Source organism: Anomaloglossus baeobatrachus, chromosome 3, assembly GCF_048569485.1.
Source record: "Anomaloglossus baeobatrachus isolate aAnoBae1 chromosome 3, aAnoBae1.hap1, whole genome shotgun sequence".
Taxonomy (NCBI): domain Eukaryota; kingdom Metazoa; phylum Chordata; class Amphibia; order Anura; family Aromobatidae; genus Anomaloglossus; species Anomaloglossus baeobatrachus.
Window position 1 is genome coordinate 43,634,090 of NC_134355.1, and position 14,672 is coordinate 43,648,761.

Sequence of the window (14,672 nt, forward strand, 5' to 3'; positions counted from 1 at the left end):
GCCATGTAGAGTCCATCCGTTCACCTTTTCTATAAAGACACGGTGGTTAAAGCCAAAGATCTCAAATTTGGACTCATCAGACCAAAGCACAGATTTCCACTGGTCTAATGTCCATTCCTTGTGTTCTTTAGCCCAAACAAGTCTCTCCTGCTTGTTGCCTGTCCTTAGCAGTGGTTTCCTAGCAGCTATTTTACTATGAAGGCCTGCTGCACAAAGTCTCCTCTTAATAGCTGTTCTAGAGATGAGAAGGTGTGTCCAAACTTTTGGACTGTACTGTATATATGTATATATATATATATATGTATATATATATATATATATATATATGTGTGTGTGTGTATATATATATATATATATATATATATATATATATATATATATATATATATACATATATACATATATATATATATATATATATATATATATATATATATATATACATATATACATATATATATATATATATATATATATATATACATATATATATATATATACACATATATATATATATGTGTATATATATATAATATAATATTTATGTTATAATGCTGGGGTGAGGAATACCGGGCACTGCTAATCCACGTATGGCTGAGGGGAAGATCCGGGTGCGTGTCCCGGAGTACAGACGATACACGCCCTCCCCCTCGCCCACCACCTGTATCCTTGATGTGAGCTTGGAATAAAGATTCACCTTTACCGAGATCCTTGTGGAGTGCGACCCTTCATGCCTGCTTCTGGATGATATATATATAATAAAAAATCTGCATAGTAGACCTCCAGAGGATAGTTTATAAAGTGTCACAACACCCTTGATCTTCAGCTGCAGTGTCTATTTGAGTCCAATGCTGAGTCTCTGCCATTGTTCTGATGTTGTCTGCAGCTCTGAGCTCACTGATTGACTGCAGGGTTGTCCACATGACTGAGCCAGTGCTGGACCTGGTGAAGGCGAGCAATGCACAAACAAAAAACCTGCTGCATTGGACAGGGGTTTTATGAAATTGAAAAACCCCATTAAGGATTGTGGATAGGAGCGGCTATTTATTTGTTTATTTGTTTTATTTATTTTACATATAGTCATTAAATGTATATACACTACTCACAAAAAGTTAGGGATATTTGGCTTTTGGGTGAAATTAATGTAAAAAGTTCCATCTACGGTGATACTTTATGATGGACGCAGTACATTTAAGTAGAAGCAGCAATGGTGATTTCCACATCTTAAAGAATTTATTGAAACAAAAGCCAATAATAGAGCCATGTTACTGTCTGCGGAAGCATGACTTCCCACTCTTCTTAAAGGGTGGCCATCAGGTCATTGAGGTTCTGGGGTACAGAGTTACGGCCTCTACACGGTGACTCAGCTGATCCCATAGGTTTTTCTATGGGGTTTAGGTCTGGAGAAAGTGCAGTCGCTCTTTGAGGTCCCCAGTCTCCAGCAGCCATTCCCTAATGATGTGACCTCGATTAGCTGGAGCATTGTCGTCCATGAAGATGAGATTAGGCCGGTGTTATTCCTGCAGAGGCACAATGATTGGATTATTTATGTTATTCCAGTAGTAGGCGCTGTCACTGTACCAGTCACACAGTGTAGGGTGTTCTGCACTGACTAGACACACCGGCCCACACTTACACCATCACCAAAGGATCATCTGGTGACAACAGGGGCTGATGCACCACCTTCTCCTTGAGGTCTCCAAATCATTGCTGGCCATCATTTCTGCTCAGCGTGAATCAACTTTCATCAATGAACAGCCCTGAGGCCACTGGTCCCTTGTCCAGCGTAGATGACTCCTTTGCCTGGTGGTGCAATCAAGGTCATATAGCACACAAACCATGCTGATGTAAATGGTCTTCAGTGGTCTGACGTGACATTTGGTGCCAAATGTGCCTGGAGTTGTGTGGCATTCATCATCCGGCTCCACAGCGCAGTGTTCACAATGAAGTGGTCATCAATGTGCCATGTGGCCACAGGACGTCCACTTCTCTGCCTTTCTGTGGCTCTTCCAGTCTCTTTGTGTCTCTGTACAACCTGCTGGTGACACTCTAAGCTCAGTGGCCTCTTCCATCTGAGAACATCCTGCATGACGCCTCACAATGGCGCGGTCCTGCTGATCATTTGTTAGGTGTCATCTTCGTCTCCTGACGCCAGAATGTGAGCTGCCTGATGAGGAGGACTGATTTGATACCAATTCTAATCAAACCCCCAAATTTATTGGGCTATTCATGGATCAAACACCTATGGTGAATTTTGCCATTCAGCTCCTTGTTAGAGAAAAGCAAGTTGTGGAAAAAGTCCTGAAACATTGAACAGTTGGAAATGAGCATCCAAAAGGTCAGAGAAGGTCACATTAAGTTCCCCTGAAAAGGTCCGAGAAGGTCACATTAAGTTCTCCCGAAAAGGCCAGAGGGTATTATAGGGCTCATCCTGAAATTGTACTAATGTTCTGTGAGTACTGTATAAATTAACCGGCTCACTACCTAATGGCCATTCTCCTCTACGTTTTTGATTAGCTGGCCCTGTCCCCGTCACCGCGCAATCCCACAGAGCCGATAGCTGTACAGAGCAACCAGCAGATGGCGCTGAAGGTGGAAGGGGTAGTTCAGCACGGCTCCAAACCGGGCCTGTTCCGCAAGATCCAGTCTGTCTGCCTCACCGTGTCTTCTACGCTGCAGAGCAAACCCGGGCAGGACTATAAGGTAAGTGCAGCGCCGCTCCTCGTTGTGTTCTAGCTTCTATCTCTAGTGGAATAATGTTACCAGCGTTTCCCATTAACCATTTACTAAACTTTGTCGTTACATCATGCAGGATTGAAAAGATAAAATCTTTCACAATGCCATTACTGTAACAGCAAATCATTTTTCGCAAACAGACCATGGCCATATACTATGAAGCCCACCATGCACGTTAGAAAACGTCGGCCGATATCGGCAGTCTAGTGCCCCGGACAGATGATTGTCGAGGGACATGTCCGATTTATATAAAACCTCCAGGAAACCAACTGGGAATGATAAAGTCTGTGCATAAAAAGAATAGATTCCGTATACTGTCACTCCGAACTATACAAAGGGCAAAGGTGACTGTGAGATTAGGAAAAATCAATACACCCAGCATAAAATTCCAGGAGCACTCTCCGTGTAGATAGCGCTGGTCCTGATTATTAGAAGTGCCGGTGTGTGAGGATTGTGGTCGTTTCCGGTTGTAAATGGTGGAATGTACCTCAACTCTATTTGGATGAGGCCATCACCCTCCGTGTGGTTTGTAACCTAAAAGAAGTATTCCCATCTCCAAGATCCTATCCCAATATGTAGTAGATGTAATAATATTAGCAAATACCTCCAATTAGAAATGTAGTATAGTTCTCCAGATTAGCTATGTTAGTTACCTCATGTGCAGAGCATTGCAGTAGTTTACGTATCCATGGTTACAACCACAAGCAACTAATTGTCACTATATGAGTGGTTATAACCATGGATACGCAGGCTACTGCAATGCCCTGCACATGAGGTAAGAGACATGGCTAATCAGGAGAACTATACTACATTTCTATGAATCATGCCTGAATTTGAGTGACCGTGACTGATCCTAGCAAAAGCTCCACCCCTATGACCGTAACCTAAGGCATTTACCGCATTCACCTGAGCATATAAATCTTTTTTTAAGATAAATACATGGAATTGTATTGTTTTTTTTAAACCCCGTTAGTGATGCACATTGCAACGCTTAACCCCTTAACGGCCGCGGGCAGTAATATTACGACCTAGCGGTCATAATGTTACTGCCCGCGGTCTCCCGCCGGAAGCATGCCGTTATCGGCGCACATCTCATTTTCACAGCTGAGATGTGTGTCTGCTAGGCTTGAGCAGAATCGTTATCTGCTCGTGCCGTTTAACCGCTTAAATGGCGCTGTCAATATGTGACAGCGCCATTATAACGGCATCGGCGGTAAACTATTACTTACCGCCCGATACCAGAAGTCACGTGACGTGATCACGTGATTTCCGGTGGTTGTCATGGTAGCACAGGGTCATGTGATGACTCCTGTACCACACATGAATTACTTTCAGTTTCACTCGGCCCGCAGCCCAGTGAAGCAGAAAGTGAGCATCTCTGCTGTTTACAGCTGTATAGCTGTGATCAGCAGATAGTTCAGAGCGATCGGATTGCTGACCGCTATAGCCCCCTAGGGGGACTAGTAGAAAAAAAAGTCAAAGTTTTAAAAAAATTAAAAAAAAACCCCTAAAAGTTAAAATCACCCCCCTTCCGCCCCATTGAAAATTAAAGGGTTAAATAAAAATAAAAAATATACACATATTTGGTATCGCCGCTTTCAGAAACGCCCGATCTATCAAAATATAAAATCAATTAATCTGATCAGTAAACGGCGTCGCGGCAAAAAAATTCCAAACGCCAAAATTACTTTTTTTGTCGCACAACTTTTGCGCAAAATGCAATAACGCGATCAAAACGTAGCATCTGCGCAAAAATGGTACCGTTAAAAACATCAGCTCGATAAGCAAAAAATAAGCAGTCACTGAGCCATAGATCCCGAAAAATGAGAATGCTACGAGTCACGGAATATGGGTAAAACGTGCGCCACTTTTTTTCAAACAAACTTCCGATTTTTTTAACCCCTTATATAAAAGTAAACCTATACATGTTTGGTGTCTACGAACTCGCACTGACCTGAGGCATCACACCCACACATCAGTTTTACCATATAGTGAACACCGTGAATAAAATATCTCAAAAAACAATAGTGCTATCGCACTTTTTTTCTTTATCGCTCCTAATTGGGAGACCCAGACGATTGGGTGTATAGCTACTGCCTCCGGAGGCCACACAAAGCACTACACTTAAAAGTGTAAGGCCCCTCCCCTTCTGCCTATACACCCCCCGTGGGATCACGGGCTCCTCAGTTTTCATGCTTTGTGCGAAGGAGGTCAGACATCCACGCATAGCTCCACTGTTTAGTCAGCAGCAGCTGCTGACTTTGTCGGATGGAAGAAAAGAGGGCCCATATAGGGCCCCCAGCATGCTCCCTTCTCACCCCACTTTTGTCGGCGGTGTTTGTTAATGTTGAGGTACCCATTGCGGGTACGGAGGCTGGAGCCCACATGCTGCATCCTTCCCCATCCCCCTTAGGGCTCTGGGTGAAGTGGGATTTTACCGGTCTCCAGGCACTGAGACCGTGCTCCATCCACAGCACCTGAAAGGATCTGCTGCATATGGAGCTGAGTATCGTCAGGGACAGGACCCTGCTTCATCAAGGTACTCTGTGTCCCCACACAGACGCAGACACACTGCAGCATTGCTGGGTGTGTTAGTGCGCCGGGGACAACAGCGCGCACGCTTGTGCCACTGCTCACTACAGCTCTGCTGAAGGAGTATATGTATTTGGAACTGCCGCGCCGGCCGCTGCTGTCAGTTTGCTGCGGCGCGGCTGGGACTTGTGGTGCGCCGGGGACTTCCGCGCTGGCCGTGCATGTATGACGGCCGCGCTTATTACTCGAGTCCCCGGCTTTTGCGGCCTAGTTTCGTTTCGTTCCCGCCCCCAGGCCTGCCAGTCAGGGGAAGGGCGGGACGCTGTGCAGAATGTCAGCACAGAGGGCTGGAGTCTACTTTACATACTCCAGCCCTCACACTGGACACAGTGGGACACCAGTTTCCCGCACTTTGTCTGAGGCACGCCCACGGTCCGCCCCTCTTCACAGAACGCCGGCAGCCATTCCTGTGTGCAGTCTGAGCTGGAGAGGGGAGACAAGTTTTGGGAGACCCAGACACGGGATTCTGGCGACCACACACCCGCGTTTGAGCGGGCGGTAAGCGGCACCTCTGGTGCTGAACCCACTAGTGCCGAAGTGTACATTTGTATTTTTATGCTTGCATGCTATACATTGCACTGTACGGTCGCTGGTGATTCTTGGCTATATACCCTCCTAGATTGCTCAGAGGAGACAACAGCATGTCATCCGCAAAAAGCAAGGGTGCCAAGGCACAGGCTTTCTATGCTGCTTGTACCGCATGTGAGGCTTCTTTACCGGCAGGTTCCACTGACCCCCACTGTGTGCAGTGCTCGGCCCCTGTGGCAACTGCTCGGCCGGGGCCTCTGCTAGAGGTGACCCAGGGAGAACCACCTGTGAATACTGTCCAGGTGACGGGGACAGAGTTTGCAGCTTTCGCTGATAGATTGTCTGTGACTATGACTAGAATTCTAGAAACGTTGCAGTCTAGACCAGTAACTCAGACCATGGGCACTGTTCAATCATTGCTCCCTGGTCCCCCTCTGTTGGAACAGCCCCGGGCTCCGGGGGTGTCCCATGCATCCCAGTGGGACGGTTCGGACACGGACGACAGTCCCAGACAGCCTAAGCGAGCTCGCTATGAGCGGCCCTCGACTTCATCACACTGGTCAGGGTCCCAGCAGGAAGGCTCTCTGTGTGATGAGGCGGAGGTAGCTGATCAGGATTCTGATCCTGAGACTGCTCTCAACTTGGATACGCCGGATGGGGACGCCATAGTGAATGATCTTATAGCGTCCATCAATAGAATGCTGGATATTTCTCCCCCAGCTCCTCCGGTGGAGGAATCAGCTTCACAGCAGGAGAAATTCCATTTCAGGTATCCCAAGCGTAAATTGAGTTCTTTTCTGGACCACTCTGACTTTAGAGAGGCAGTCCAGAAACACCACGCTTATCCAGATAAACGTTTCTCCAAACGGCTTAAGGACACACGTTATCCCTTTCCTCCTGACGTGGTCAAAGGCTGGACCCAGTGTCCCAAGGTGGATCCCCCTATCTCCAGGCTTGCGGCTAGATCCATAGTTGCAGTGGAGGATGGGGCTGCACTTAAAGATGCCACTGACAGACAGATGGAGCTCTGGTTGAAATCCATCTATGAAGCTATCGGCGCGTCGTTTGCTCCAGCATTCGCTGCCGTATGGGCACTCCAAGCTATTTCAGCTGGTCTTACACAGGTTGACACTGTCACACGGGCATCTGTGCCGCAGGTGGCATCCTTAACCTCTCAAATGTCTGCATTTGCGTCTTACGCGATTAATGCGGTTCTGGACTCTACGAGCCGTACGGCAGTGGCGTCCGCCAACTCTGTGGTTTTACGCAGAGCCTTGTGGTTAAGGGAATGGAAGGCAGATTCTGCTTCCAAAAAGTGCTTAACCAGTTTGCCATTCTCTGGTGACCGACTGTTTGGTGAGCGGTTGGATGAGATCATTAAACAGTCCAAGGGTAAGGATTCATCCTTACCTCAGCCCAGACAAACCAAACCCCAGCAGAGGAGGGGACAGTCGGGGTTTCGGTCCTTTCGAGGCTCGGGCAGGTCCCGATTCTCCTCGTCCAAAAGGACTCAAAAGGATCAGAGGAACTCAGATTCTTGGCGGGCTCAGTCACGCCCAAAAAAGACAGCCGGAAGACCCGCTACCAAGGCGGCTTCCTCATGACGTTCGGCCTCCTCTCTCCGCATCCTCGGTCGGTGGCAGGCTCTCCCGCTTTGGCGACATTTGGCTGCCACAGGTCCAAGACCGTTGGGTGAGAGACATTCTGTCCCACGGGTACAGGATAGAGTTCAGTTCTCGTCCTCCAACTCGATTCTTCAGAACGTCTCCGCCTCCCGACCGAGCCGATGCTCTTCTGCAGGCGGTGTGCACTCTAAAGGCAGAAGGTGTGGTGATCCCTGTTCCTCTTCAGGAGCAAGGTCACGGTTTTTGCTCCAATTTGTTTGTGGTGCCAAAAAAGGACGGATCCTTCCGTCCCGTTCTGGACCTAAAACTTCTCAACAAGTACGTAAAAACCAGACGGTTCCGGATGGAATCCCTCTGATCCGTCATCGCCTCAATGTCTCAAGGAGATTTCCTAGCATCAATAGACATCAAGGATGCTTATCTCCACGTGCCGATTGCTCCAGAGCATCAGCGTTTTCTACGGTTCGTTATAGGAGACGAACACCTTCAGTTCGTAGCTCTGCCTTTCGGTCTGGCGACAGCCCCACGGGCCTTCACCAAGGTCATGGCAGCAGTAGTAGCAGTCCTGCACTCTCAGGGACACTCTGTGATCCCTTACTTAGACGATCTGCTTGTCAAGGCTCCCTCTCAAGAGGCATGCCAACACAGCCTGGACGTTGCACTGGAGACTCTCCAGAGTTTCGGGTGGGTCATCAACTTTTCCAAGTCAAATCTGACCCCGACCCAATCGCTGACATATCTTGGCATGGAGTTTCATACTCTCTCAGCGATAGTGAAGCTTCCGCTGGACAAACAGCGTTCACTACAGACAGGGGTGCGATCCCTCCTTCAAGACCAGTCACACCCCTTGAGACGCCTCATGCACTTCCTAGGGAAGATGGTAGCAGCAATGGAGGCAGTCTCTTTCGCGCAGTTTCATCTGCATCCACTACAGTGGGACATTCTACGCCAATGGGACGGGAAGTCGACGTCCCTTGACAGGAACGTCTCTCTTTCTCAGGCGGCAAAGGAATCTCTTCAGTGGTGGCTTCTTCCCACCTCATTGTCAAAGGGAAAGTCCTTCCTACCCCCATCCTGGGCGGTGGTCACGACGGACGCGAGTCTGTCAGGGTGGGGAGCGGTTTTTCTCCACCACAGGGCTCAGGGTACGTGGACTCAGCAAGAGTCCACCCTTCAGATCAATGTTCTGGAAATCAGAGCAGTGTATCTTGCCCTACAAGCCTTCCAGCAGTGGCTGGAAGGGAAGCAGATCCGAATTCAGTCGGACAACTCCACAGCGGTGGCATACATCAACCACCAAGGAGGAACACGCAGTCGGCAAGCCTTCCAGGAAGTCCGGCGAATTCTGACGTGGGTGGAAGACACGGCATCCACCATATCAGCAGTTCACATCCCAGGCGTGGACAACTGGGAAGCAGATTTTCTCAGTCGCCAGGGTATGGACGCAGGGGAATGGTCTCTTCACCCGGACGTGTTTCAAGAGATCTGTCGCCGCTGGGGGACGCCGGACGTCGACCTAATGGCGTCCCGACACAACAACAAGGTCCCAGTCTTCATGGCGCGGTCTCACGATCACCGAGCTCTGGCGGCAGACGCCTTAGTTCAAAATTGGTCGCAGTTCCGGCTCCCTTATGTGTTCCCACCTCTGGCACTGTTGCCCAGAGTGCTGCGCAAGATCAGGTCCGACTGCCGCCGCGCCATCCTCGTCGCTCCAGACTGGCCGAGGAGGTTGTGGTACCCGGATCTGTGGCATCTCACGGTAGGCCAACCGTGGGCGTTACCAGACCGACCAGACTTGCTGTCTCAAGGGCCGTTTTTCCATCGGAATTCTGCTGCCCTGAACCTGACTGTGTGGCCATTGAGTCCTGGATCCTAGCGTATTCAGGATTATCTCAAGACGTCATTGCCACCATGAGACAAGCTAGAAAACCAACCTCCGCCAAGATCTACCACAGGACGTGGAAGATATTCTTATCTTGGTGTTCTGCTCAGGGAGTTTCTCCCTGGCCATTTGCATTGCCTACTTTTCTTTCCTTTCTACAATCCGGTTTGAAAAAAGGTTTGTCGCTCAGCTCCCTTAAAGGCCAAGTCTCAGCGCTATCTGTATTTTTTCAGAAGCGACTAGCACGGCTTCCTCAGGTACGCACGTTCCTGCAAGGGGTTTGTCATATCATCCCTCCTTACAAGCGGCCGTTAGAGCCCTGGGATCTGAACAGGGTTCTAGTTGCTCTCCAGAAGCCGCCTTTCGAGCCTATGAGGGATGTTTCCCTTTCTCGACTTTCACAGAAAGTGACTTTTCTAGTAGCGGTCACCTCGCTTCGGAGAGTGTCCGAGCTAGCAGCGCTCTCATGCAAATCTCCCTTCCTGGTGATTCACCAGGACAAGGTGGTTCTGCGCCCGATTCCGGAGTTTCTCCCTAAGGTGGTATCCCCCTTTCATCTCAATCAGGATATCTCCTTACCCTCTTTGTGTCCTCATCCAGTTCATCAATGTGAGAAGGATTTGCATTTGTTGGATCTGGTGAGAGCACTCAGAATCTACATTTGCCGCACGGCGCCCCTGCGCCGCTCGGATGCACTCTTTGTCCTTGTCGCTGGTCAGCGTAAAGGGTTGCAAGCTTCCAAATCCACCTTGGCTCGGTGGATCAAGGAACCAATTCTTGATGCCTACACTTCTGGTGGGCTACCGGTTCCCTCAGGGCTGAAAGCCCATTCTACCAGAGCCGTGGGTGCGTCCTGGGCATTACGGCACCAGGCTACGGCTCAGCAGGTGTGCCAGGCGGCTACCTGGTCGAGTCTGCACACTTTCACCAAGCATTATCAGGTGCATACCTACGCTTCGGCGGACGCCAGCCTAGGTAGACAAGTCCTTCAGGCGGCGGTTGCCCACCTGTAGGAAGGGACTGTTTTTACGGTCCTGTCACGAGGTGTTATTTTACCCACCCAGGGACTGCTTTTGGACGTCCCAATCGTCTGGGTCTCCCAATTAGGAGCGATAAAGAAGAAGGGAATTTTGTTACTTACCGTAAATTCCTTTTCTTCTAGCTCCAATTGGGAGACCCAGCACCCGCCCTGTTGTCTTAGGGATTTTTGTTTTTCCGGGTACACATGTTGTTCATGTTAAATGGTTCAGTTCTCCGATGTTCTTCGGATTGAATTTGTTTTTAAACCAGTTATTGGCTTTCCTCCTTCTTGCTTTTGCACTAAAACTGAGGAGCCCGTGATCCCACGGGGGGTGTATAGGCAGAAGGGGAGGGGCCTTACACTTTTAAGTGTAGTGCTTTGTGTGGCCTCCGGAGGCAGTAGCTATACACCCAATCGTCTGGGTCTCCCAATTGGAGCTAGAAGAAAAGGAATTTACGGTAAGTAACAAAATTCCCTTCTTTGCAATTTTTCTGCATTTGTAATTTTTTTGCTGTTTTCCAGTACACTATATGGTAAAACGTATGGTTTCCTTTAAAAGTACAGCTCGTTCCGCAAAAAATGAGCCCTCACATGACCATATTGACTGAAAAATAAAAAATGTTACGTCTCTGAGAAGAATGGCAAAAAAAAAAAAAACGGAAAGCGAAAAAATCGGCCAGTCGTGAAGGGGTTATAACGCATTGGGGTCGGTTTAATATGAAAAAAAGCATGACAGGTTCCCTTAAAGTCAATTTGTTACCAAATTTCACAAGACAAACCGCACACGTTATCGCTTAGGTCTCTTAAGCCCCCTATACACATCGGCCGATGCTATCGGGTTCAGCAGACTGTCTAGTCTGCATTGGGGACCCCCGGCACAGGAACATCGGCATTTGTTTGGCCTCATGGTCTCCTACTACAGTACAACGACTGTAAATCTTGCAGATGTAACTTTTCAGCAGTTTATTTTTGCACATTTATTTGCACTGTGTTCCCCTCATATATAGAAGTTGCAGTCTTTACATTTTATTCTATAGAAGGAGAAAAAAAAAAGGACTAAAACGTTCTATTTGCAGATTTTTATTTCTGTATCTGGCACAGTGTCTTCACAGCAGGAAAGTCATTTTACATTCATGTATTCAGAAGGTCACAGATTTCTGGCCTTCGTAGAAGCCTCGGAGCAAGACCTCATGAGGCAGCTTCATCTACAAACCGGCACATCGCTGGCGGCTCCCCCCGCGCCCTGATGCCAAGTGACATGTCTGCGAGCGGTATTAATTGGTAATGCCTGGCGCGGCCGTCACAGATTGTCATCCTGACGCTCCATCTAATTGATTCTTATTTTATAAAACCGAAAGAGGAAAGGAGTAAAAAAGAAGATAAAATAGGAAAGATGTGATGGTGCGGGGTACACAAAGAGAAAATTCTAGAAGAATCAAAAAAATGTCATAGCAATGAAATGCAGTTGTTTTACTAATGGAGGGTACAAATTTACAGCTATTTACCTGGCTGCATTGGGTACATTCTCAGTTACCCCTTCAGGGCATGCTCTGCACAGCACTTCAACTCAAACTCTGCTGCGAGCGTCGGGCCAGAGTCCTGTGCTGCGAGCGTCGGGCCAGAGTCCTGTGCTGCGAGCGTCGGGCCAGAGTCCTGTGCTGCGAGCGTCGGGCCAGAGTCCTGTGCTGCGAGCGTCGGGCCAGAGTCCTGTGCTGCGAGCGTCGGGCCAGAGTCCTGTGCTGCGAGCGTCGGGCCAGAGTCCTGTGCTGCGAGCGTCGGGCCAGAGTCCTGTGCTGCGAGCGTCGGGCCAGAGTCCTGTGCTGCGAGCGTCGGGCCAGAGTCATTCACCAGGTCTGTACAACCTTATTAGATGTATAACCACCAATAACAGGTCGATCTACTAATTACATGTATTATATAGATTTCTCTAATAGGAAGATTCTTTCAAAGGTGCTGTCTTAAAAGGGTTTGACTCCTGGACCCCGCAGCAATCAGTTGGGAATGTTTTTGCTGACCATACTTTTCCTTGCGGTATTACATAGCAGAAAAGTAGAACAAAAAGATTGGCGGGACCCTCTTCTGGTATTGTAGTCCATACTGCGTGGCAGCCAAGCCAAGGCAGTGTGACCATCCTTGGCCGCTACCGAAATGCCAGCATCTTGTGATTATTAGGTGGGAGGCCATCACTAGGCTTCATGTTGTGATATGATGTCTAATGACGGAGCGTAGCGATCACGAGACACTCAGGATGGTGGCTTTCGAGAGCCTACCAAGGAGGTTCATACTGTCGATGTCTTTCTAACATGGAGCACCTACTTGGTTTCCGGACCAGGGCGGTGCAAACCTTTGTGTAAGTGTACATGGCAGCCATTCTAAGAGGGGGTACACCTTGCTCTGTGGTTGTCTTCTTTGGCTTATAGAGCAAATCCTTTCTCTGCCCCCATAGGGAACATGTAAATGATGCCGTGGAGGAGAGAGCACAATAGGGTCTTACCCGGTAGGGAAATGAGACACAAAAGGATCTCACGGTACACTCACCTTCTCAGGTTGTGAGAGTCACAAGCCCTATGTCACACACTCGGTAATAATATCCGCTGCAGCTCCGAAATGTAGAGTAAGTAGTAAGATGTAGATGGAAATCGGGTATATACCACGCTGATACTCAATGGTATGTTAATACAATTCCTTTATTGTTCATACAGGTCTACGCGTTTCAGAAACATCCATCTCCTTCCTCAGGACATCTAAGGAACAATACCATGAGGAAGGAGACTGATGTCTCTGAAACGCGTAGACCTGTATGAACAATAAAGGAATTGTATTACTATACCTTTTGAGTATCCGCGTGGTATATACTCGATTTCCATCTACGTCTTATTACTTACCCATCGGGAACATGGGCAACGGTTGTCTTTTCTAGAAAGCCCCTTTTAAAATTAAGGGTACCTATCCCCAAATTTCATCAGTGTTTCTGTAAAATGTTTTACTATCCCCTGACTTTATAATAACACGGTCCTACTCTTTTGCCCTTTTATCAAGTCAAACGACTGCAAATGTTGTACAAAAACAATGCACAATCTATTATAATTATAATAATAATAATAATTTATTCATTTATATAGCGCTATTAATTCCATAGCACTTTACATACATTGGCAACACTGTCCCCAATGGGGCTCACAATCTAAGGTTCTAATGTATATAAAGGCAGGGTACTGTGAACATGACAAATGCGGCTGACCTTGAGATCACTTTTTGTTCATTTTTTCAGTTGCCAGCGGAGGCGGTGAGGAATGAGATAGAGCAGCGGGTTGAGCCCCACAATGATTACTTCAGCACCCAGTTCCTGTTAAACCTGACTGTCCTCGGGACGCACCAGATCACCGTAGAAGCCTCCGTCGTGGACTCCAACGGAATCCTGTGGAAGACCGGTCCCAAGACCAGCATCTTCGTCAAGTCCTTGGAAGACCCCTACACTCAGCAAGTGCGACTACAACAGCAGCCGCAGGTCCAGCCGCCCCCACAGCAGCCGCCGCAGCGGAACGCCTACTCTAGATTTTAGGATTCAGAAGAAAGAGGGGATGGAAATGAATTTGTTTTTTTATGTTTCTGTAGGAAAACCTTTTTCTTATAAAGTATGTTGTGTTATTACTATACCGGAGTATTGTGTGCATTCATTCCATCCACAGCAGGTAGAGATCACTCCAAGGTCAGACGTCCTTATACCCATGCGGCCATGACACACGCGGCTGATACTCACAGGACAAAACAACGGAGGTCAGTAAAACGCAACGGAACGACATCGTACACCAGTGTGACACGTCTCTAGTGGACGTTGACTGCTACGTGTATAAGTCATGCCTGGTGGGTAGCATATCTTACAAGCACACGTCATCGCTTCCACAAATACAAAACTCTTCTTCATGCAGGAATGCAAACTACAAAAACAGCAGCATTGCCCGAGACGTCTGACTTCTCATTTGCACCATGATCCGGACTATCTTTATCAGTGTTATCAGCTCCTTGCACGGGGAAAGCGGTTTAAAGCCAATAAACATTTGCAATATAGTCACTATTGGAATCTGAGCATTTAACTCAATGTCTTCTGGTATTCACTGACGTTTTTTGCAGCAGATTCTTCAAAATGGTGCCAACGGTTCATGAATTTGGCACAAAATCAAAAATGCTCTTTAGTTTATGCTTTTTTGCAACTTTTTAGCATCAAAGCCTCAATTCAGGAAAGTGATTTTGCCAGAAGAAGTGTAAAATGTTTGCAAAGTTGCAACAT

General features: G+C 47.8%; 1 protein-coding gene across 1 annotated transcript in view; it reads left to right on the forward strand.

The window, feature by feature from the left end:
* INTS7 (integrator complex subunit 7) overlaps positions 1-14,038 on the forward strand; it is a 128,497-nt gene extending 114,459 nt beyond the window's left edge. Inside the window, 2 exon segments of the mRNA XM_075341436.1 lie at positions 2,518-2,703; positions 13,656-14,038. Of these exon segments, the coding sequence (XP_075197551.1) occupies positions 2,518-2,703; positions 13,656-13,946 (477 nt within the window). The 3' untranslated portion in view covers positions 13,947-14,038.
* Positions 14,039-14,672: the final 634 nt, after the last annotated feature.